At 38.2% G+C, this 23101-nt stretch overlaps 1 protein-coding gene across 2 annotated transcripts in view; it reads right to left on the reverse strand.

Annotated features, from left to right (window-relative positions):
* LOC136857675 (golgin subfamily A member 4) overlaps positions 1-23101 on the reverse strand; it is a 443088-nt gene that overhangs the window by 166393 nt on the left and 253594 nt on the right. For both annotated transcript variants that reach the window (XM_067136518.2, XM_067136517.2), the window contains 2 exons: positions 18096-18188; positions 17860-18000 (listed from right to left, as the gene is read on the reverse strand). In XM_067136518.2, the coding sequence (XP_066992619.2) occupies positions 17860-18000; positions 18096-18188 (234 nt within the window). The remainder of the gene's footprint in view (positions 1-17859; positions 18001-18095; positions 18189-23101) is intronic.

Raw genomic sequence — 23101 nt, forward strand, 5'->3', positions numbered from 1 at the left:
GGGGAGTGTGTACGTGAGGATCTTCAAAAGACAGAAGTATTCAGTCAGCAGTATGTAAAGATTGTTGGTTACAAGCATAATGTCCAGATAGAGGAGGTGACTAATGCTAAAGAAGTATTAAAATTTATCTATGCTTGATGATGATGATGCTTGTTGTTTAAAGGGGCCTAACATCGAATGTCATCGGCCCAAATTTATCTATGACAGCAATGACATTTACAATAAGGTACAAAAGTTGAAAACTAGAAAAGCAGCTGGAATTGATAAGATTTCTGGGGATTTACTAAAGACAATGGGTTTGGATATAGTACCATATCTGAAGTACTCATTTGATTATTGTTTGGTCGAAGCTATACCAAATGAATCAAGAGTTGCTTAAGTAACCCCTCTGTACAAAGGAAAGGGTGATAGACCTAAAGCTGAAAATTACAGGCCAGTCAGTTTGACATGCATTGCATGTCAGCTTTGAGAAAGAATTCTTTGATTATATTAGACATGTTTGCGAAATGAATAACTGGTTCGACAAAAGGCAGTTTGGGTTTAGGAAAGGTTATTCCACTGAAGCTCAACGTGTAGGATTCCAGCAAGATACAGCAGATGTCTCGGATTCAGGAGGTCAAATGGACTACATCGCGATTGACCTGTCTAAGGCATTTGATAGGGTGGATCATGGGAGACTACTGGCAAAAATGAGTGCAACTGGACCGGACAAAAGAGAGACTGAATGGGTTGCTATATTTCTAGAAAATAGATCTCAGAGAATTAGAGTAGGCAAAGCTTTATATGACCCTGTAATAATCAAGGGAAGAATTCCTCAAGGCAGTATTATTGAACCTTTATGTTTTCTTATATACAGTGCACTCCCGATAATTTGTGGTAATTTATGCATGCACTTCCACAAAATTATCAAAAACTGCGAATTATCCGCAGTCATTTTTAAGCCTGGTAAAAAAAACATAGGTTAAAATAACGAAATGTATTTTTATGAACAAGCAGAAATTAATTATAACACTTCACATTGTACTGTAAGACACACTAGAGAAAAATTACAAAATGCTATGTGGATTATGCCAACATTTGTATCTGACATAAAAAATCAGTCATCACATTTCGTTTCTTAGACAGTTGTTCATTTTTTTCTAATTTTGGATTGTATATTTCTCAAGAAAACAATATCTGAAAATGAAAATTCATCTCTATTTTCTATGTAAGAGATAAGTGTGTCTATAGAGACACTAACTTGGCCGTGGGAAACTTTTGGAGTTTCCGTTGCATCACTCCCGCACTTGATATCATCTGAATCTCGTCTTCCTCACCATCCGTCAAAATCCGTACAATATCCCCCTCACTTTCATGTCTGAAACCACAATCGTCCTTATCGAAGTCTAACCACTCAATAATGTCACTTTCTTCTGCATCTTGACATTTATCCAGGTTTTTCAGTAATGATATCATCGTAGCGAGACTATGTTGCCCGTATATCATAGAAAGAAAGAGAGATCCACCTGATCAATACTTATTTATTAATTTTTTTATTTTTTTTTTAACAGAACCTGTTTCGAATCCTCACAAAGTCATCTTCAGCTGTCATACATTTACATTAGACTACAGATTCTCAATAGTAATACCTTGCCAAATTTAAAACAATTTTGTATTGAATGACATTAAATAGTCATGTTTTCGAGTGGTTATCCTGTTCGTATATTTAAGTTTGTTTGAAGACTAATAATAAAAAGATAACTATTTGAAACCCTTAAAAGTTTACATTATATGGTAAAACACATTGCTATGTACATTTGTACTATCACCTTTCAAGTTATACAGATAAAACAAGTACTTAAATCAATTTGTCAGGTGTAAAAGGGTAATATGCTTGAATACAGCTGTATAAGCTCTTATAATGTTGTGTTAAGCTTTATACCTTGGCAAGTGAAGAAACATGTGTCGGAAATTAGAATGACATATGCATAATGAAACGTATTACGTTCGTAATAATAGTAAAATAGGTAACTTAAAAACTGTGTTGACTGACATATTAAATATAAACCATGTAAACACATTAATTGCACACAAAGTAAAAGTACACTCCAAGATGCAAACGTCTATTGATGAATCAAATGAAAAGTATAAACATTCATGGAGGTATATGTTGAGCTCATATGGGGCATTTGTTTCACTGCGTATACATGCTAAGTTCATATGGGGCACGTTGCATCATTATATAATGTTTACATAGAGTCCAAGCACTGTGTAGCTTGCATTTTTCTAATATTGTTAAAGTGTTCTGGTTTGAAGATGAGTGTGTGCTGCTGAAGTTGTTAATCTTGAAACCTTTAAAAGCAGGATACACGGTGTGTAAAAACAGTTGTACTATAGTACACGCCAAGCAGCCAAGCTGTACGCTTCCCAACCATTTAACAGCAATAGTTATCAGGTGTCATAGACCGGAAGAGGGCCACCTACAACAACTGTTTTTACAAACCGTGTATCCTGCTTTTAACGGTTTCAAGATTAACAACTTCAGCAGCACACACTCATCTTCAAACCAGAACACTTTAACAATATTAGAAAAATGTAAGCTACACAGTGCTTGGACTCTATGTAAACATTATATAATGATGCAAAGTGCCCCATATGAACTTAGCATGTATACGCAATGAAACAAATGCCCCATATGAGCTCAACATATACCTTCATGAATGTTTATACTTTTCATTTGATTCATCAATAGACGTTTGCATCTTGGAGTGTACTTTTACCTTGTGTGCAATTAATGTGGTTACATGGTTTATATTTAATATGTCAATCAACACAGTTTTTAAGTTACCTATTTTACTATTATTATGAACGTAATACGTTTCATTATGCATATGTCATTCTAATTTCTGACACATGTTTCTTCACTTGACAAGGTATAAAGCTTAACACAACATTATAAGAGCTTATACAGCTGTATTCAAGCATATTACCCTTTTACACCTGACAAATTGATTTAAGTACTTGTTTTATCTGTATAACTTGAAAGGTGATAGTACAAATGTACATAGCAATGTGTTTTACTATATAATGTAAACTTTTAAGTGTTTCAAATAGTTATCTTTTTATTATTAGTCTTCAAACAAACTTAAATACATGAACAGGATAACCACTCGAAAACATGACTATTTAATGTCATTCAATACAAAATTGTTTTAAATTTGCCAAGGTATTACTATTGAGAATCTGTAGTCTAATGTAAATGTATGACAGCTGAAGATGACTTTGTGAGGATTCGAAACAGGTTCTGTTAAAAAAAAAAAAAAAAAATTAATAAATAAGTATTGATCAGGTGGATCTCTCTTTCTTTCTATGATATATGGTAGATATCAATATGGAACATAATGAAATTAATTAATCAAGACTATGTTGCCCGTTTGAAATATCATTGTTCACCCAGAACAGATTTCCATGATCGTGTGAGTGTAGTAAGCGGTAATTTCATCCCATGACTTATTGACTGCATGAAGAGCATCCAACAAACTGAAGTCCTTCCAAAATGCTGGAATATCGATGCCTTCCTCAACCAATTGCTGTAACAGAGATGACCTGCAGTTCTTCTGTAAAGTAGCAATAACGCCTAGGTCCATAGATTGGAGAACAGAAGTTACGTTCGAGGGACGGTATTTCACGTAAATATCACCTTCTTTAAGTTCACTTTCATGTGGATGAGAAGGCGCATTGTCAATCAAGAGCACTGCTTTGATTGGCAGTGACTGCTTAATTAGGTAGGCCGTCACTTGTTTTATAAAATGATTGTGAAACCAGTCCTTAAATATCTGTGTGTCCATCCAAGCTGCCTTTCGATGGTAGTACTGCAAAGGTACATTCTCTCATTTAAAACATCACTAATAATTTTAATTTATGATCACCACTTGTGTTAGCACACGCCAAAATGGTTATTTTTTCCTTGGATGTTTTGCGGCCTGGGGCTTGCTGTTCTTGTTGCATCACTAATGTTCGGGACAGTAAAAATTTTCAATACAATCCCGTTTCGTCTGCACTGTAAAGTTGTCTAAGGTCCAGCTGTTCTTTTTCAAAGAATGATTGAAATTCCTGTGCGAACTTTTCAGCAGCACCCGTGTCTGTGCTGAGACGCACTCTGTGAATAGCAATTTCTCGCATTCCGTAGTGTTTCTTAAATCACGTAAGCCAGCCAAAAGATGCTTTAAAATCGCCTTCTAAGGCAAGAGCACCGTGAAAATGTTTTGCTTGCTCAGCACACATTGGGCCGGACACAGGAATACCTTCCACTCGTTTTTGATTAAACCACCGTATCATGGCTTTGTCTAGATTTGCATAGTCCGATGTGCTCATTGTTTTCCGGGATGATGAACGAACACAATTAGCAGAAAATTTGATGAGGGTTTCCTTTTGCTTCTTCATGTTTCTCACTGTTGTTTCACCCACACCAAACTCACAGGCTAACTCTGATGAAGCCTCGCTTTTCTCCAGTCTTTCTATCATTTTCAGTTTTTCACTGACGGTTAACATTTTGTATTTCATTTTTCGACCACTCATATTGAAAACTCTTCCTACAGTACTAACTAATTCAAAATTTCGAAAAGACTTCCGCACTCCGTTCACACTTCTCAAGTACAGTAGCCTACAATACACTCGCTGCCGGCGCACCTATCCTTCACTTGGCTTACAGTTCAGCGACCTTGGGCTGTGGGGAAAGGGAGGGTAAATTCCGAGTGCATTCCTCTTTCATTGTCTCTGTTTCCAAGATTACGGTGATCTGTGCTGTGCTACGCGCAGCAACATGCTCGAATGTTTCCAAGTTTGCAGCATTCTGCATAGGCCTGCTACATTATAGAGAAACAAAGTCCAGTCTCCTCAAATATCAATGATTTCGTCTCCACACGCCTCACATTAAAATTCTTTTAAACTAGGCAGAATTAATTTTACTCAGCATGATGATTAGTGGGAGTAAGAATTAATACTTTTAAAAAAACTCTCCGAGACCCGCGAATTAACCACAAAGAGAATTATCCGCACGCGAATTATCGGGAGTGCACTGTGTATAAATGATAAGGGTAAAGAAGTGGAATCAGAGATAAGGCCTTTTGCGGATGATGTTATTCTGTATAGTAGAGTAATAAATAAGTTACAAGATTGTGAGCAACTGTAAAATAACCTCCATAATGTTGTGAGATAGACAGCATGCAATGGTATGGTGATAAACGGGGTTAAAAGTCAGGTTGTAAATTTCACAAATAGGAAAAGTTCTCTCAGTTTTTTTACTGCGTTGATGGGGGTAAAAGGTCCTTATGGGGATCATTTTAAGTACCTACGTGTTAATATAAGGAAAGAACTTCAATGGGGCAGTCACACAAATGGGATTGTAAATGAAGGGTACATACAGATCTCTGCACATGGTTATGAGGGTGTTTAGGAGTTGTATTAAGGACGTAAAGGAGAGGGCATACACGTCCCTGGCAAAACCCCAAATAGAGTATGGTTCCAGTGTATGGGACCCTCACCAGGATTACTTCATTCACAAACTCGAACATATCCAAAGAAAAGCAGCTCGATTTGTTCTGAATGATTTTCAACAAAAGGGTAGCATTACAAAACTGTTGCAAAGCTTGGGCTGGGAAGACTTGGGAGAAAGAAGACAAGCTGGTATGTTCCGAGCTGTCGGTGGAGAGATGACATGGAATGGCATTAGTAGACGAATAAGTGTGTGTGGCATCTTTAAAAGTAGGAAAGATAACAATATAAAGGACCAACTGAGGCAGATATTTGTTTATAGGAAGGGGAGTTAAGGATTGGAATAACTTACCAAGGGAGATGTTAAATAAATTCCCAATTTCTTTGAAATCATTCAAGAAAAGGCTACGAAAGCAACAGGCAGGGAATGCGCTACCTGGGCGACTGCCCTAAATGCAGATCAGTAGTGACTGAAGAAGGTCAAAAGAATGACAGAAACATGTCCTACAATTCGTAATTTTTAAAGTTAAAATTGTGAAGTATTGAAAAGGTGGATAAATACATCATTCCTTGTAGAGGAATAAATTTGTCATTTAAGCCAATACAGAACCAAAAAATGAAATTTATCAACAGCAAATTATGTCAATTCTGCTTCTGCTTTTTCACGACATTTGTGCTATCAGATGAGAGACGTTGTCATCCTCCTTCCCCTCCTCTTGAATTGATTTAGTGATATATATATATATTTCGTATGGCATGAGGATACATTGTTACAATTTGGTTATTTACAAATATGTAAAATTACACGAAAAACAGTTTCATCTATACACACAGAACAAGTACGTAATAAACAAACAATATTTATACCATACATTTGAGCTCATCAATATCTGCATTGCTGCTAAAGCTGAATGTCCAGTTTTGTTAGCCAACTCACAGCTTCATCACTGGCCTCGTGGATATCCTTTATTGTCCCACTGAATCTTCGGAGTGGGCACTCTGTGACGATATGTTGAACGGTCTGAGGCACGTCAGAGCAGTCGCAATAACGGTCACTGGTAATCTTCCACTTGTGTTTCCAGAAGTTGCATCTGCCATGTTGAGTTCTGATCCGATTAAGTGATGACCAGATTTTTCTGGGTAAGTTGAAACCAGGAGGTTGCATAACTGGATCCGAAATTAGACCTAATCTCTCAGTGTTTGAAGCTACCCACCCATCACGCCAGGCAGTGTTAGTATGAAATTCATCTTGGGCTAGCCTCTTTCCTAGTAACCAAGAAGGGTTCCTAGATTTCAGCCTGAGATCTTCACGTAGGCAGTCTTGATGTATTGGTAGAAGAGGATTGTCACAGCATTTAACCCATTCTTTCTTCAGTGCCATTTGTCTTCGGGGATGAGGAGGTGGAATATTTGAAAGAACTGGTAACCAATCCAAAGGTGTGGATTGAACTTCAGTATATGACCTCTGAATTGAACCTGAGAGACATAATTGGCTTGTTTGTTGCTCAAATGAAAGCAGCTGATCTCTGTTTTTGTTATGTTTGGTTTCAGCTGCCAGGTTTTAAAATAATTATCAATTCTGCAGAGATCTTTAGTGAGTGTGGTTTCTGCTCCAGCAAAATCACCAGACTGGGCTGCCAAACAGATGTCGTCAGCGTATATAAACTTCCTAGCATTAGTTGAAGGTAGATCTGCTATATATACGTTGAAGAGCAATGGGGCCAGTACCGATCCCTGTGGTAATCCGTCACTCAATTTGTAAGTTTTACTTATGTTGCCGTGTAGGTGTACTTCAATCATTCTATTAGCCAACATATTATTCAGCAGGGTGGCAAGCATCTTACAATGGATTAACTTCAGGAATTTGAGGATCATTCCTTTTCGCCAGACTGTGTCATCAGCTGATGACAGATCTACGAACACTGCTACGGTCTTCTTTCGATCTTGAAATCCACTCTCAATATGGGTGGTTAGGGCTAACACCTAGTTGGTACAGCTGCGGCTTGGTCTGAAGCCAGCTTGTTCAAGTGGTATGTGCTCTAGGATTTTGACTGCGATTCTATTGTATATTACTCTCTCCAGTAGTTTGTAGCAGACACTTAAAACGGCTATGGGTCTGTAATCTTCTGCACTGTCTCCACTTTTCCCTGGTTTAAGGATTGCTACTATTTTTGTTCTTTTGAGTATTGATGGTAGTTGTCCAACATGTAAGATATTGCTGTAAAATTTGGCAAGCCATTCGGTTGTTCGGGGGCCACAATGTATAAGGAATTCTGGGTATATTCCATCCAATCCAGCTGCTTTTCCTGACTATTTATTTTAGCGCAGTTGAGATCTCAGCAGCTGTGAAATCAGAGGAAAACTGAGAGACTGCTTTAGCCTGGGTTATCCTCGATTTTAGCTCTTGTTGAATTCTTTTTGACTCTTTCTTATTTGTGCCGACAGATTTTCTTGTCAGGCTAACTAATCTGTTTGCCACCTCATTTGGTTTTATCTTAGAGCTCTTGGGACCGAATTTGGGAGTGCTGTTGCCAAGTTTCCTTAGAAGTGACCATGCTTTTCAACTGGAATGTTGAAAACTCATATTTTCCATGAGATTGAACCATTTTTCTTTTCTAGATGAATCTAGAGACTGGATCAGTTCACCTGCAATTTCAGGGTCACTGCTGAGCATATATTCCTCGTATAGCTCTTTGCATTTTGGGTTCCATCCAGGAATATAATCCTTCATGAGGTATATTTTTGGGCTTATGCCGTGTAATTAATGATAAAAACACACTCAACGCGTTTCGAAAGGAACCTTGAGTGAGTTGAGTGTGTTTTTATCATTAATTACACGGCATAAACCCAAAAATATACCTCATGAATAGTTACACGGGCCGTGAAAGTCTAAATGATAATATAATCCTTCCTGTATCCTCTTGGGATATGCTTTTTCGTGATGGCGGATGTTAGTTTGACAGAGCGCTCGTAATTTCCTGTTGTAGGAGGAATCCACTGTACATTATGTTCCAGTTCGCTGGTGAATTTAGACCAGTTGGCATTGGAAAAATTCCAGCGGGGAAGTGGGACTGATCTGATGGCAGGTAGTTCCAGGCCGACTTTGACAAGCACTGGTCTGTGTTGGCTTCGGGGAAAATTGTTCAGAATTTTCCTAGTACAGTGTAGAGGTCTTCCAAGAGAGTCTTTTGATACAAAACACAGATCAGGGTTATAGTCCTTATTCCATCTGGTAGAGTGGAAGGAGCCCTTTTCTTTGGCATCAAACAATAGAAAAAGATCTTCAGCATCAGCCCATTCAGACACATCTTGTTCCTCTCTGTTGGTATAGTTATAACCCCATTTAGTGTTCTGACTGTTAAAATCGCCAAGGATTACGGCTGGGTGCTGTATATTCAGGATGGTCTCGTTTAGGCTCCAAGGTTGACAAGGTGGTTTGTAGATGTTTACGATTTCAGTATTTCCAATTTTTGTTTTAGAGCAAAACATGTTGTTATCAGTATTTGTGCTTATTATTTCAGCTTCCTCTATATAATTTTTTACATATGTTGCTGTTCCGTACTGTTTATGAAACGTTGCATTGAGCAGATTGTATCCGGGAATCCTACATCTGGCATAAAGCTGGTCCTGGTTTTCACAAAGGGTCTCCTGCAGTAGAACAATATCCACCTTGTGATTATTCAGTATTTTTGTTAGATAGTCACTTTTTGGTTGACTTGCTCCTTCGATATTGAGCTGCAGAATGTTTACAGTAGGATAATGATTTTTAATGGGGCTCTGAAAAGGGCCATTTACGATTTTAATCATTTTTCTCATATTGAGTTGATGAATCCTCTGAATTGCTGGGATATCCACAAAGAAGAGCTTTGGGTCCAGCAGCCAAAGTTGTTGCTCTCTTAGCACCACCCAGGGGTCATGTGTAGGGTAATATGAGGCTAAACCTACGGACGTGTAGCAACGAAAACCCCGCTCTAAAGATGGCTGACTAAGTATGGGCAGAAGGTGTAAATAAACAATTTAAGCTCTGTGGCCTAGGCAACGCATAAAATGTAGGGCAGAGTTCCCATCTGCATCATGGTTTCCATGGCTGTGTAAAATGGCCGACATTTAGGGCAGTAAGAGTGATAGAAAAAAAAATAATTTAGAAAATAATAAATTGCCCCTCTGACTAGTGTTTACTATGGATGGATTGTAGGAAAACAAGATGTCTGACACTTAGGGCACATAAATATAGTAAAAATATGCACTTAATATCGCTTGTAACAGAATGTATTCACAAGATAACACCACCACATGGACATCACATATAAACACACCACGGATAGCTCTTAGAACCACAACTGAGGCATTAGTTCTTAATAAATCCATAAACTTCTCAGCACATCTTTATCTGATCTTAATTCAAGGCCAGATGAAATCAATGAAATGACATAATTGATTAATTTCATCATCATCATCATCATCATCATTGCAGGGATAAAGCTGCCGATATCCAACCACTGGTCAACTTCTCTCTCATCAGACTGTGATAGTCAATTATTATTTCCTAACCCACCTGGTAGCCATGATCGTTAAGGCATCAAGTCTGTATGCTCTAACATCGTAACTAACCTGTTTGAGTCCTGCCAGTGGAAAAAATTTTCACCGTCAGAATGTTGACTGGCACGGCAGGAGACGTAGTGGTATACAATTTCTAACTGATAAATTGCGTGCCAAAAGCCTGGATCCAGATCCAAACCTTCCTGGAGTGTTCATATGGAGTGAGGGCATATTATGACATTATTTATGGTGATTCATCTGTCGGATGGGGATGTTAAGCTTTGAGCAGACCCTTTGGTATTATTCGAGAGGAGTAGGCTATGTGCCAACACCAGGTTTTAGTGTTATTTACATGTGTTTTTTGTGAACATTATATCTACTGTAAGCCTCATCATCATCATCATCATCATCATCATCATCACCATCATCATCATCACCATCATCATCATCTGCCGAAGTTGCCCATGGGTGTCAAATAGAAAGACCTACACCAGGTGAGCCCCGGCACTAAAAACAATACAATAAAAAATGTAATAATTATTTCTGATATAGCATGTCTTTCCAGTTGTGATGGGAAGCCTATAAAATCTTCTTTGTCGCTCTCGTTCTCTTCAAACATAATCATAGGCCTTGCTTTACGTCAACAGCGATACAACATTAATGGTTTTACATGCCCCCATGAGACCAAGAAGAAATATAATGCATGCTTTATTGTGGAAGAGTTTTGAAAGTCTTTCACAGACTCCACAGTGGACACATTTCTACAAGGAAAGAGACTAATAATTTAACATTCTGGATCACATCTTGGTTCATAGGCTGCAGGAGGAAGAAATCCAATGTGAACATTCTCACAGACAAAGTTTTCAGCAGGAGGATGAGCATGACAGTTGTCTGGCAATAAATACACAGCACTTTCAACTGATAAGCCTTTCTCAGACAAATGTGCTTTGATGCTTGGCATAACAATTCTCAAAACTATGTTGTGAATAAATTAACATCCATCCAGGCATTCTTCTGAGACTAGTAATCCACAGGGGTGCTTGTGACAGTTTTGAAACATCATGGATTTTATAATTTCCCTGTCAGTGCTGGCTTCACTTTGTGCATGCTTACAGTGTTCACACAAAACAGCACAGTCATGCGGTCCTTGTCTTGTTTAAATCCCTTGAGTGATGTTTCATTTTCACAGATGAGAGTTGTAGGAAGACACCTCCATAATAATCCTGTCTTATAAGATTGTTCCCCCTCATCCTTAATAGTTTTTTGAAATATTTCTACAGATTCAATTCATCAGTACCTTCCTGTTCACCTGAAATATCTAGCTTAAAGATACTATGTCTCTTTGGTTAAGCCAGCCAACGGAATAAACACAGACATCCGAAATATCCATTTTCTCATGAAATTTCCTTACCTTTTCTTGCAGCATTGGTCATGAAATACAATTATTTTACAATTTGCTTTATGTCACATCGACACAGAAAGGTCTTATGGTGGTGATGGGATAAGAAAAGGCTAGGAGTGAGAAGGAAGTGGCTGTGGGTTTAATTAAGGTATAGCCCCAGCATTTGCCTGGTGTGAAAATGGGAAACGTAGGAAAGACATCTTCAGGGCTACGGACAGTGGGGTTTGAAGCCGCAATCTCCTGAATGCAAGCTCGCAGCTATGCGACCATAACCACATGGCCAACTCACTCAGTGGTCCTGAAATACAGACAACTTCTGATCTCCTGAGTGAAAACCATTCATGAAGCACACCGTCCATTTCTTCACTGCAGGACTGGTGAAGAGTTTTAAGATTTTCAACTGCTTTTGCTGATTTTAAATTCACTATGAAACTTCGAAGCAAACTTACAGTACTTGCTCTCTAGTATCATGTAATGTTGAACTTCACACTTTAAATTCATCCATTAACTGCATCCTACCAATTTCTTTTTCTGTCTTATCCAGCTTTTAAGAAAGTTTCTTTTATGCTTTGCAGACTTATCCATTTAGTACTGATGAACAAATTGTATGCGCCAAGTCTACACTGAGTCTACAGATGGTGTATGGGCAATGAACTTCACTTAAGCTGAAATGCTGGCTACTGAATGGTGTGAGCACATCTATTAAAAATGATAGGAACAATAAAGACCATCAAACATTGTTGCACCAGAGTTTCTCAGAATTCCCAAGAGCTCAACCCCCCACCAATAAAATAGTGCCATTGCTTTGGAATTGCTGGTTATCTGTAATATACCGTATTTACGCAAATAATCCCCGCATATTAAAAAAATAATAATTGAAGCACGAAATTGGAGTGCAGGCTTTATTTGTGTCAAGGTTGGCAACATGCCCCTGGTTCGCGGATTCTGCTTCTCCGCATACTGCCTGTTACGTGATGTTGTGACGTTCCTTAAAACGCTGAATACAAACGAATTACGATTTCACTCAAACTTAGCAACTATAAAACACACTGTAGACACACCGAAGCGAGTGAAAGTGCAGATTTGAGGTGACTACGTTTTCGTAACCGTTTTTCTACTCTTCCTTAATGTGTTAAATTTATTCTGTATACGAGTCACCTCCATAGCTTGGGAATAGCCCCTGTTTCATTGGCCTAGTGCCTTTTAGGTTTTAAAATGTGGGTTTAGGAGTTCAAGTTCACGCCTCCATTCATTTTGCATTTCGGGCCATTAACTTAACCTGTTATTTTTCTACTAAGGCCCAGTAGGTTGGGTACAAGATACCCCTGTTTCTTTGTAAGTGTGCCTTGAGGGCAGTTAATGGTAAAGTCTGATGTGGCATTTGATAGGCTCAGGACATTGAGAGCAGGTCAGCTCTTTTATTTGTGGTAAAAAAAAAAGTAAACTCGTGTCCTCATCCTGAGGTGGTGCAGCTCTTTCCAGGCACACCCCCATTGGAGGTGAGCTGCATGTGCTATTTTGACCACATACCAGCCCTCCTGCCATTCTTAAATTTCTGGCAGTACCAGGAATCGAACCCGGGCCCCCGAGGAGGCAGCTAAAAACACTAACCGTTACGCTACGGAGGTGGACTTTATTTGTGGTAAAAGTGCCTCAGAGAGGCTTGATATTCAAAGGTTTGAGCAAGCGCTCCATGTTGTTAGGGCTTTTCTGCCCTTTGGTAAATATGTGGTTATCAGCTGAGAGCTCAGAAATTGTAAAAATTAGGGCTTGAGGCCGAGATTGTTAAATTGTCTCTAAATCTTGGCTTTCCTGGTCTTGTACCTGATTTGACTTCTTGTTCTTTGTTGAAATTTTATGTGAAAATTGTTAAGTTTTGCTATTTTCGAAAATATAACCTTTAACGCAATTTTAATTCATATCTCGGCTTTGTGGATAGATCCATTCCAGCCCGCACCTTCTTTCACCTCTGTATTCCACGGGTAACCCCGTAACAACAACAACAACAACAACAACAACAACAACAACAACAACAACAACAATAATAATAATAATAATAATAATAATAATGCAAAATTACGACACTACAATACAGTCATCAAACCAGAGGCACTTTATGCATCTGAAACCCTGATCATTGGCGGCAGGTCACAAATGAAAAGCATCGAGAAACAAGAGAGGAAAATTCTCAGAAAAATCCTAGGACCAAAGTTCGAAAATGGAATTTGGATGAAAAAGAAACCACACGAAATTTTTCAATTCACAGAAAAAATCACAGATACCATCAGAAAGACGACTAAAATTCTACAAACACCTACACAGAATGGATAACAACAGGCTGACAAAGAAAATTCTAAATCTAGCTCTAACCCTGAAAATCCGCAACAATTGGTTAGCAGAAATTCATGATGATCTACAAGAAATGGGTATTGAGGACGAAACCATTCAAGATAGAATGAAATTTAGAAGCTTAGTAAACAAACATAAATTTGCAGAGAAACCAACAAGAAAAAATACAGGCTGGACAGAAACACGCAGAAAGGAACACAGTGAAAAAATTAAGAGATACTGGGAAGAAAAGAAGAAGAAACATTGTGCAAAATTAGTTCAAACGCGCTCCACAGTTGGGCACAACGAATCAAAAATAACAACAACAATAATAATAATAATAATAATAATAATAATAATAATAATAATAATAATGGCCTGTGGCCTCCAGAGAGACCTGGTGCAGGTCTTTTGAGTTCGACGCCGTACAGGCGATCTCTGCGTAGTGAGGATGGGGTCCTACCAGAAATGAATTCTAATACTGAAGACGGCAATAACACTCAGCCCCAAGCTAGAGGAATTACCGTATTTACTCGTGTATAAGAACCTCCTTGGTTCTTAGAGACGAAGAAAATTAAAAATATAAATCTTGCATACAAGACCCTCCAATGTAATTTGTCAGAGAAGAACAACAATTCCACTTCAAAGCAGCTACAAGCCTTACGCAGCTCTGATGACATCACACAAATTTGTGAATAGTTTGTCCGCACGACCCACACAATGAAAACACCCATTGAAGTCATGCGGTACATCTGTGTTTCGTAGTTAAGAAATTTTCACCTCCATAGTGTAGGCCTACTGCAGCTCTGATGATGTCACACAAATAGGTGAATAGTTTCGTGTCCAACCCGCGAACTGCACGCACACATCAGTTATGTATATACATCTGTGTTTTGTAGTTAAGAATGTCCGCCAGCATAATGGTTAGCACAATTAGCTGCTGTTCTCGGGAGCCTGAGTTCGATTCCCGGTACCGTATTGCCAGAGATTTACGAATGGCAGGAAGGTTGATTTGCAGTAAGAATAATACATACAACTCCCTTCCACTGGGAGTCTGTCCAAAAAAGAGCTGTACCACCTCGGTATGAGGAAACGAGTTTACTTTTGTTAAGAAATATTCGTGGTTGTTGCTAGGCCTATTAATATAGTCAAGCGAGATCATTAACAAACTGATCGTTTAATATCTCATAACTCGGGCCAATATAGGGTTTTTTGGAGAGAAGTAGGTTTAAAACTTGATAAAAACAATCCAATCACAATTGTTTTACTTGTCAAATAATGATAATATTGATTTTTTATGTCCCCACTTAATTTCAAGGATTTTTAGAGATGCCAAACAAAACATACTACAGTATACCTTAATAAAAAATGGGAAACAGCGAACTTATGAAATTAAACATTATGATAATAAAACGCATTACCGCCACACCTATAGATATCCATAAATGTGGCAAACTTTCCTGTTATTTATTTTTATTCTTTTGGCAATATCCGGACGAGCTATAAATTGTACATGTTAACATTCTACACTGTTCTTTAACAAGCCTTTGAATGTATGTGAGTTATACTGGCTATTTTTGTTGGAAGGCAGTATTTCTAAATGTAAAAAGTCAATAAATGGTGAAGACAACCTTTAGGTCTACATATAACTTAAATATAATCAGTTTTAGTTACTCATGTCACATCATTCATTTAATCTCATACCTAACCTAAACAATGCGGTCTCTCTTATCTCATTTACAGCTGTTTAGGTAAATCCTGATGTGATAAATGTAGGGAACAAGCATGAAATACACTCAAAAATAAGGGTCTGGCTTTCAACAACCGCAGTTATCAAAAGAATGCTTCCAGTTACTATGCATTAAATTCGGAAATACAACTCATAACAATCGCTAGTTATCAGCTGATGGTTTGGCACGCTTTCAACAACACGGCTTTATTCAGAAGGAGTGGCTTCTGCTACACATACACCAGCTGGGACTATCAGAGACCATCTCCAGAAACCAGGAATAGCTTCACACAGTTTGGACTCTATAGTCGGGAACGAAACTCTTTTTAAAAGAGTCAAAAAGACGGGACCTCGAATGCGCTCGGTATCGATTGCAGTATATGGCTGACGAGATGGCAGTGAAGATGACGTCACTTGGAATGATGACATGCCGGTAGCAAGGAAGTTAGTGGCGCAAGAGAATTAAAATGAAAGCAGTGATCAGGTTTACTGTGTGGTAGGCCTACTGCTCAACTGAATGAAATGAAAATGACTGGCCATTGAGTTATTTTGTATCAATATTGCATAATTCTGCCTGCTGCCATTTCTTGATGGATACAGTACTTTTGTATCAATCTCTTGGCACAGGCCAGAGTAAAGTGTAGCTTCCACCGAAGTCCCAGTCTCATCCATGGCTGTGACAATATGGAAGCTGCTGGGGTATGGGTGGTGCTGAGTAATGACATTCAGAGCACGACTAGTGCATCTGAGTGTTATGAAAGGTGTTGCTCATAGGGTCAGTCGTGCTGCAATAGCACTTTCTGACCCAGTGAGGAAAGCAATGGCAAACTACCTCACTCCTCGTCTTGCCTAGTATGCCTCATTTTGGTGCTGCCATTGGTTTTTGCGGTTTCCTTATAACCACATAACCTTTGGTGGTGCTATTTGAGGATCCAACCAGCCTCTGGGCTGATGACCTAACAGACAGACAGATTGCATAATTATAATATAATACAATACCCTTATTCCTATTCTATACAGGGTCGAGTATGAAGCGAGACGAATCTTCATAGCGAGTTTTTATGAACGTACACCCTTCCTGACGTTGACCTCATCAGAGCAATTAATGAGATTAAATGAATGGTGTGACATGAGTAACTAAAACTGATTATATTTAATTTATATGTAGACCTAAAGGTTGTCTTCACCATTTATTGACTTTTTACATTTAGAAATACTGCCTTCCAACAAAAATAGCCAGTATAACTCACATACATTCATAGGCTTGTTAAAGAACAGTGTAAAATGTTAACATGTACAATTTATAGCTCTTTATAGCCTAGAAGTCATGTGCTCACTGCACAAAATTTTAGGTTATCACATATTGGAACCCCCTTCACTTTTTTTGGCTGTAAAAGTGGGGAAAAAAAGGGGTCTAATACGCGAGTAAATACGGTAACGAATGGAAGTTAAAATCTCCGGCCCAGCTGGAATCGAACCTGTAACCCCTTGAACCAAAGGCCAGCACATTAACCCTTTAGCCATGGAGCCGGACATTCTCTTAATTAACCTGAGAGGTAATGCAACTAAGTCTGACCATGCAGGTGTTTGAACTATCATCCGTGAAAAAATACCAATTACATTTATTACTCACAAATTGTGATGATCTTTAAATATTTTCTTTCTTCTTTGTTAAGATGGAAGCCATTATATTTCAATGTCAACTTAAAACAATTTTTTTTCACTGTGTTGAGACATGAAATACAACACTTAGACTATAACAGACCTGTTATTAATTAATGTGAACTTTTTTTTTACAGGTATGTTGTAGTCACCTAGGTGTTATACTTTATGTTTCAACAGACTGAAAAACTTAAAAGTTGTTGATCCTTAGAGAGTTAATAAGAGAGCAAAATACTGTATGTTACCCTCGTTTGTGAACATAATTAAAATATTGGAAAGTGTACATATTTTCTTATAAAATTGGCAAATTACCCAGAAAAGTTCTGGACAGATATGAGTATTTATAGTACCAAACAAACCAACCCATGGCAGATACAAACCATTAAAACCATTGGCCTGCCAAGACAATTGCTGCCTAGTCAAATAGCCTGCAGATATTAGAGTATCATGTGGTCAGGGTGACAACATTCTCAGCTGCACTGCTTGGCTTCCACGTGCGTTCACTGCCAATCATATCAGACAGCCCATCAGTTGTCTCATGAGCCTGAGCCATGTTCCAGCCTCCAGTCCAGAATTAAAACCTCTAGACTGGCCAGGAATCAAATATAGAGCCTCCAGGTAAGAGGCAGGCACATACCTCCATGCCAGGGGGCTTGTGTAAATATGCTACCTCTTTGTCCGTTTTCCCTTAATAATATACTGTAGAGCTTATTTTATAAATACTTACCAGCATCAATCTCTTTAAATATTTGATCTCAGATTCCTTTTTGAGAAGTTGCTTTCTCAGATCTTCTAAATCTGAATTTGAATTTGCAGCAACCATGCTTGATTTTTCAGATGCAGTAGTCCTTTGGAAGATGGGTCCAATCTGATTATAAAATAAAAACAGGTTTAAATCACATGAATTTTGTGAACTACCTCATATACAATGCAAACTAAATATTTATACATAGCTTTACTAACCGAATCAGGGAGCAGTTCAGAAGAGCGACTTTCAGCATGCCTCAATACATCTTCCTCTTCTGTTGATGACTGAACATGATCAGGTTGGGATACCTGTTAAAAAAAAGTGCAAGTATGAGCTTCATAGAAAATGATATCAACTATTTAATTGTTTTAAGTATTCAGCAGAATCCACAAGAAAGGGAAAGGTTAGGCAATCTAAGAAAATAAATACTCTCACACTCCAGAACATCTCTCACTGATTAAAATTGATTTGAGGTATGTTCAACACAGGGTTTAAAATTAGACAGCACTAGCTGTTGAACCCCATCATTGGTGGGCTAATTTTAACAAGTTGAATGCCAGACAATTCTTTTAAAAACCTTAACACTGGACAATGCTTTTTATTTTTTGGTATTAATTTCTACTTAAATGTATGAAACTTTGGGCTGTGCATAAATGGAATGAAAAGTGATTTTATTTTTTTTTCCTGACAGTATTTATAGCAGTCCAGGCAAAGTTTCTTCACATTTATAGGAACTACTCTCATTTAGATATTTTTGCATCACTCGTGTTTCAACAGTTGGCATGACAGCATCTGCGCTGATATAATATAGTTGTTCTTTTATGTCATATGAAATTGTACACTTTCAGGTAAGCATTGTTCTGGGGTGGCATTTCTGTGAATGGCAAGCTTTTAGTGCTAATGTGATCATAATAAACATCTGAGCGCTCCAAGAAAATGATTGAAATGACAAAGGAAATGGCACAGGAAATATTATCAGGTATGGATAGGGACGGCCATGGTCCCATCAAAAATGAAATGTTCCACTGGGACCAGCAGTCCCACATAACGGTCTGGACAACATTCTTATTCCTACTTCCTGCAGGGACCATAGCGGTCTGTAGCTTTAGTCATTTCCATTTATCAGTGGTCCTCTGGTCTCCAAGAAACAATTAGTTCAGTATTTACTCAGCAGTCCCTGCGACTGCAGTGGCCTAACACAAAACCAGCGGTCCAATGGATCACTTCGATGCTCAACTTGTTGATACAATTGAAGAATTAATGCCATCTTTCGAAGGTGAGTGACAAGACATCTCAATCTTTTTACTCCGACAGACTGCTGTAGCAGTCGGGAGAGAACTGTGCTGGGTAGCTGGTGGGCTGCTGTAGCAGTTGTGTGTTGTTTGGATTTTCTGTGCTTTGCTATGGTAGACTGCTGGAAAAGTTTGACTTTCATGATATCTAGTGATTGTTTTGTGAGTCTATAAGTTACTAATAAAATCACCAGATGTCAGGGGCAATCACTTAGAAGGTAATGGTTCAAGTGACGTTCGTGCTCATAATTACTGTTCACTACCAATGAATTAGCTCTTTTATAGGTAGCTTCAATGCATTGTGGTACTGTACTTCATAATGCATGAAAAAGTGCATATTGCGGATGGAGTTCTTATACTTGGTGACTTTGAAGAAAATGAAGACGGGAAGGATTTACTGCCAATGATGTGTCCAAAGCCACGGATCTCAAATAACGATGGAAAGCTTTGCATGAATGAAAATGACTCTTACATGTGCAAATAAATTTGACTTACCTATATATACAATTTTTTAAATGCTGTGCCAAGCCACGGATCTCAAATAAGGATGGAAAGCTTTGCATGAATGAAAATGACTCTTACATGTGCAAATAAATTTGACTTAACTATATATACAATTTTTTTAATGCTGTGCCGTGTCTTAACAACATGAAATGATAATGGGATAGGGAAGAACTAAGACTGGAAGGAAAGCCGCCATGGACTTGAAACTTAACTATTGATTTTGTTATTTAAATAACTCTAATTTTAAAAATCACCTTATCATCACTGTAAGTAATCAATTCCAGTTATTCAGGTATCAATGATGAGCTACTGTTCATTAACAGATTTTCAAACAGTCGTTCCTCTTCAATTTCCAGATCCTTGCTTTGGTCTCTCAATGTGATCATCTTACACTACAGAACAGAGCTGTCGATTTAAACGATTAATCAAACTTATTAACCAAAAAATCTAAAAATCCGATTAACCAATCAATGTGCTTTAACTGATTAACTAACTGAAACTGTATCCTGATGAGGGATAAATAACTGTCTTTCGTGGCATAAAAACCTGTGTACGGTATTGTATTATTTGCCATACAGTGTGCTAGCCTCAGCTATTGTATGATTGACAGGTCACTAAAGTAAGCTGATGTTCATATCTTTTTTTCAGAAAGGTAAAAGCAATAACACCACCTTAATTGCTTTCTTCTAAAACGAGGGTTATGACCACTGCTTTTACAAACTGTTGGAAAGGAAATACCGGTCAGACTACTGCATATTTGCAGATCTTTAAAAAACACAGTCGGGAGGCATAACGGGTAGGTTGTGAGATAGGCACGTGAAGAGACTGTCATTAAGAACTAATGAAGTGGATCAGTAGGCCGATCAACATTGTCTCTGATCGTGGTCTTGAAGAGGTTCTATGGGAAGCTATCAAATCTCATACTTAGCATCTTCCCTCTAGATACATGGTAAAAAAATTAAAAACATACAAAAGACAAGTTGTATGATGTAGAATGATCAAAATTATTAGATGAACTGAGACAAGGAGATTTTGTTATTCTCACGGGGGATTTTTGGTCTTTCATATCTAACCGTAGCTACTTGGGGGTTACGGCACACTGGATTGGGAATACTATAACTCAAAATTACAAGTTAAACATGTTACAGAACACAACAATGACGCTAACTGCACAGAAGAATTTTAAAATGTAGTACATGAATGAGGGTTGGAAGATGAAGTTGTCGCTGTCTGCACGGAAACGCAAGAAATACCATTCTAGGAGTTGAAAGAGCAAAGTACGACAATTTTTGGTGTGCAGCCCAAATTCTCCAATTAAGTTTAAATAAAGCTATCATGGATGCTGTTATCAAAACATTACTCTCAAAGTGAAGGCAAATAGTATGATATTTTAAACAGAGCCTTATCTAGAAAATCAGCTTGATAAAAACTTCAATAACAAGGCCTTGATGGATGTAACTTAAAACGAACAGAGTTACCTGATGGTGATGGAATATCACATTTCATGTTTGAGAGCCATATGAAAGCTTAAAGGGGTCCTGTTGGCCCACTGCTCTAATATCAGACCCCTAACGATTGAATGGCAGATGACAAAATATCAGACCTCCTTGATTGTAGCAAATATGTGACAGGTAGTGTTGTACTGCCTGCAGTAACACACTTGAAATTATCTTTACGTTGCTTCGATGTCAATCCTAGATTTAGATTTAAAATTACTCTTATAGAAGATTTAATATCTAGGATAAATGATTGGTGTAATCTGAAGACGTACCAGGAAGGTACTGCTCTCGATCCTAGATTTAAATATCTTAAGATGTATTAAAAAGTAGGACCGAGAAAATAATTTTGGACAGAAACGTGGGTGGAGTACAAGTTGCAAGTAAAACAATGCCGCTGGAAGAGGAAACTGAATTTTGAAACCGACGAAGATGAACAGGATTCTGATCATGCCATTTCGATTTTGAGTTCGGCACCACTTGCGATGGGGATTGCATTCTACAAGTCGCTGGTGGAACTAGAAGATGACTTCACAGACACACTGCAATGGTGGAAAATACATTCATTCCAGCTTTCACATCTCGCATGCACAGAGGGAAAAAAACAAAACAACTTTGCATTCTAGCTGCTCCAGTTCCTCACAAGAATGAGTTCAGTGGTGCTGGAAATATTGTACTACGAGAAGGGCAGCCGCTAGTTCTGAACGTGTCAACGTACTGACATGTCTGAAGTCCTGGAACTGGAATGTAAGCAAGTGTCGTCTTCACAGTTTCAAACTTTTGTATCATTAAATAATCAATATTAACTGCCTTTTAATTATTTCATTACAATACAATAAAAATTTGAAATAAAAATAAAAAATAAAACGTGTCTTCTACGTTATAGCATATTGAATTACGGTATAAAAATATATTATGCCAGACGTATTTCTTGAACTTAAACCCTGTGCAGCCGATTAAACTTTGATTAACCGACTAATTAATCCATTAAAAGCATTCGGTTAACTGATCAAAATTTGTAGCTCTACTAAAAACTCATCTATCTGAATTACCGTACAATCTCGAATACCACCCGCCACCGAATAAGACCTGCACCCTTATTTTGAAAGAATAAAATTTAACAAGGTAAAGGGAAGTCAAAATTATTTACAATCTTTACTAACACACATCAAGTGATTAGAAAATACAAATAAAAAGTAAACAAACATTTCCAGAACGATATCCAACGAGTTCATTCAACATCATCATCATCATCATCATCATCATCATCATCATCATCATCAGTACCAACTTCGGAACTTTCATCACCATCACCTTCCCACAAAATGTTGTCATCGCTGCCATCCACAGCATTAGAAATGCTACATTTCCTGAAGCTCTTCCGTATGAGGTCTCCAGGGATACGATTCCATGCCATCAAAATCCACAAACAGAGCAGCTGAACTTCCGGGCGCTGAATGCGACCAATTGGCGTCAGTGTGTGATTATCAGCTGCCATCCATTCTGTCTAGAGCTGTTTCAAGGCTGCTTCAAATGGACGGTTCACGCAGACATCCAGCGGCTGTAACATAGACGTCATCCCGCCCGGAATGACTGCTAAGTCGGTTTTCCCATCCTTGATATGTTTCTTCACAGTGTCTGTTGTGTGACTGCGGTAACTGTCGAGAATAAGCAAGCTCTTTTGTCGCAATAATGCACCAGGGCGACATTGCCAGACATACTTTACCTAGTCTTCCACAAGTGAACAGTCCATCCAGCCGGAGTTCTGAGATCTGACGATAACACCAGAGGGTAGATTTTTAGGAAGCGTCTTTCACTTGAGAACAATGTACGGTGGCAATTTGGTTCCGTCGACGAGAATACACAACATTACCGTACACTGTCGTTTTTCATTACCACCTGTTCTAATGGTAACACTTTTCGCACCCT

Source organism: Anabrus simplex, chromosome 1 (genome assembly GCF_040414725.1).
Source record: "Anabrus simplex isolate iqAnaSimp1 chromosome 1, ASM4041472v1, whole genome shotgun sequence".
Lineage (NCBI taxonomy): Eukaryota > Metazoa > Arthropoda > Insecta > Orthoptera > Tettigoniidae > Anabrus > Anabrus simplex.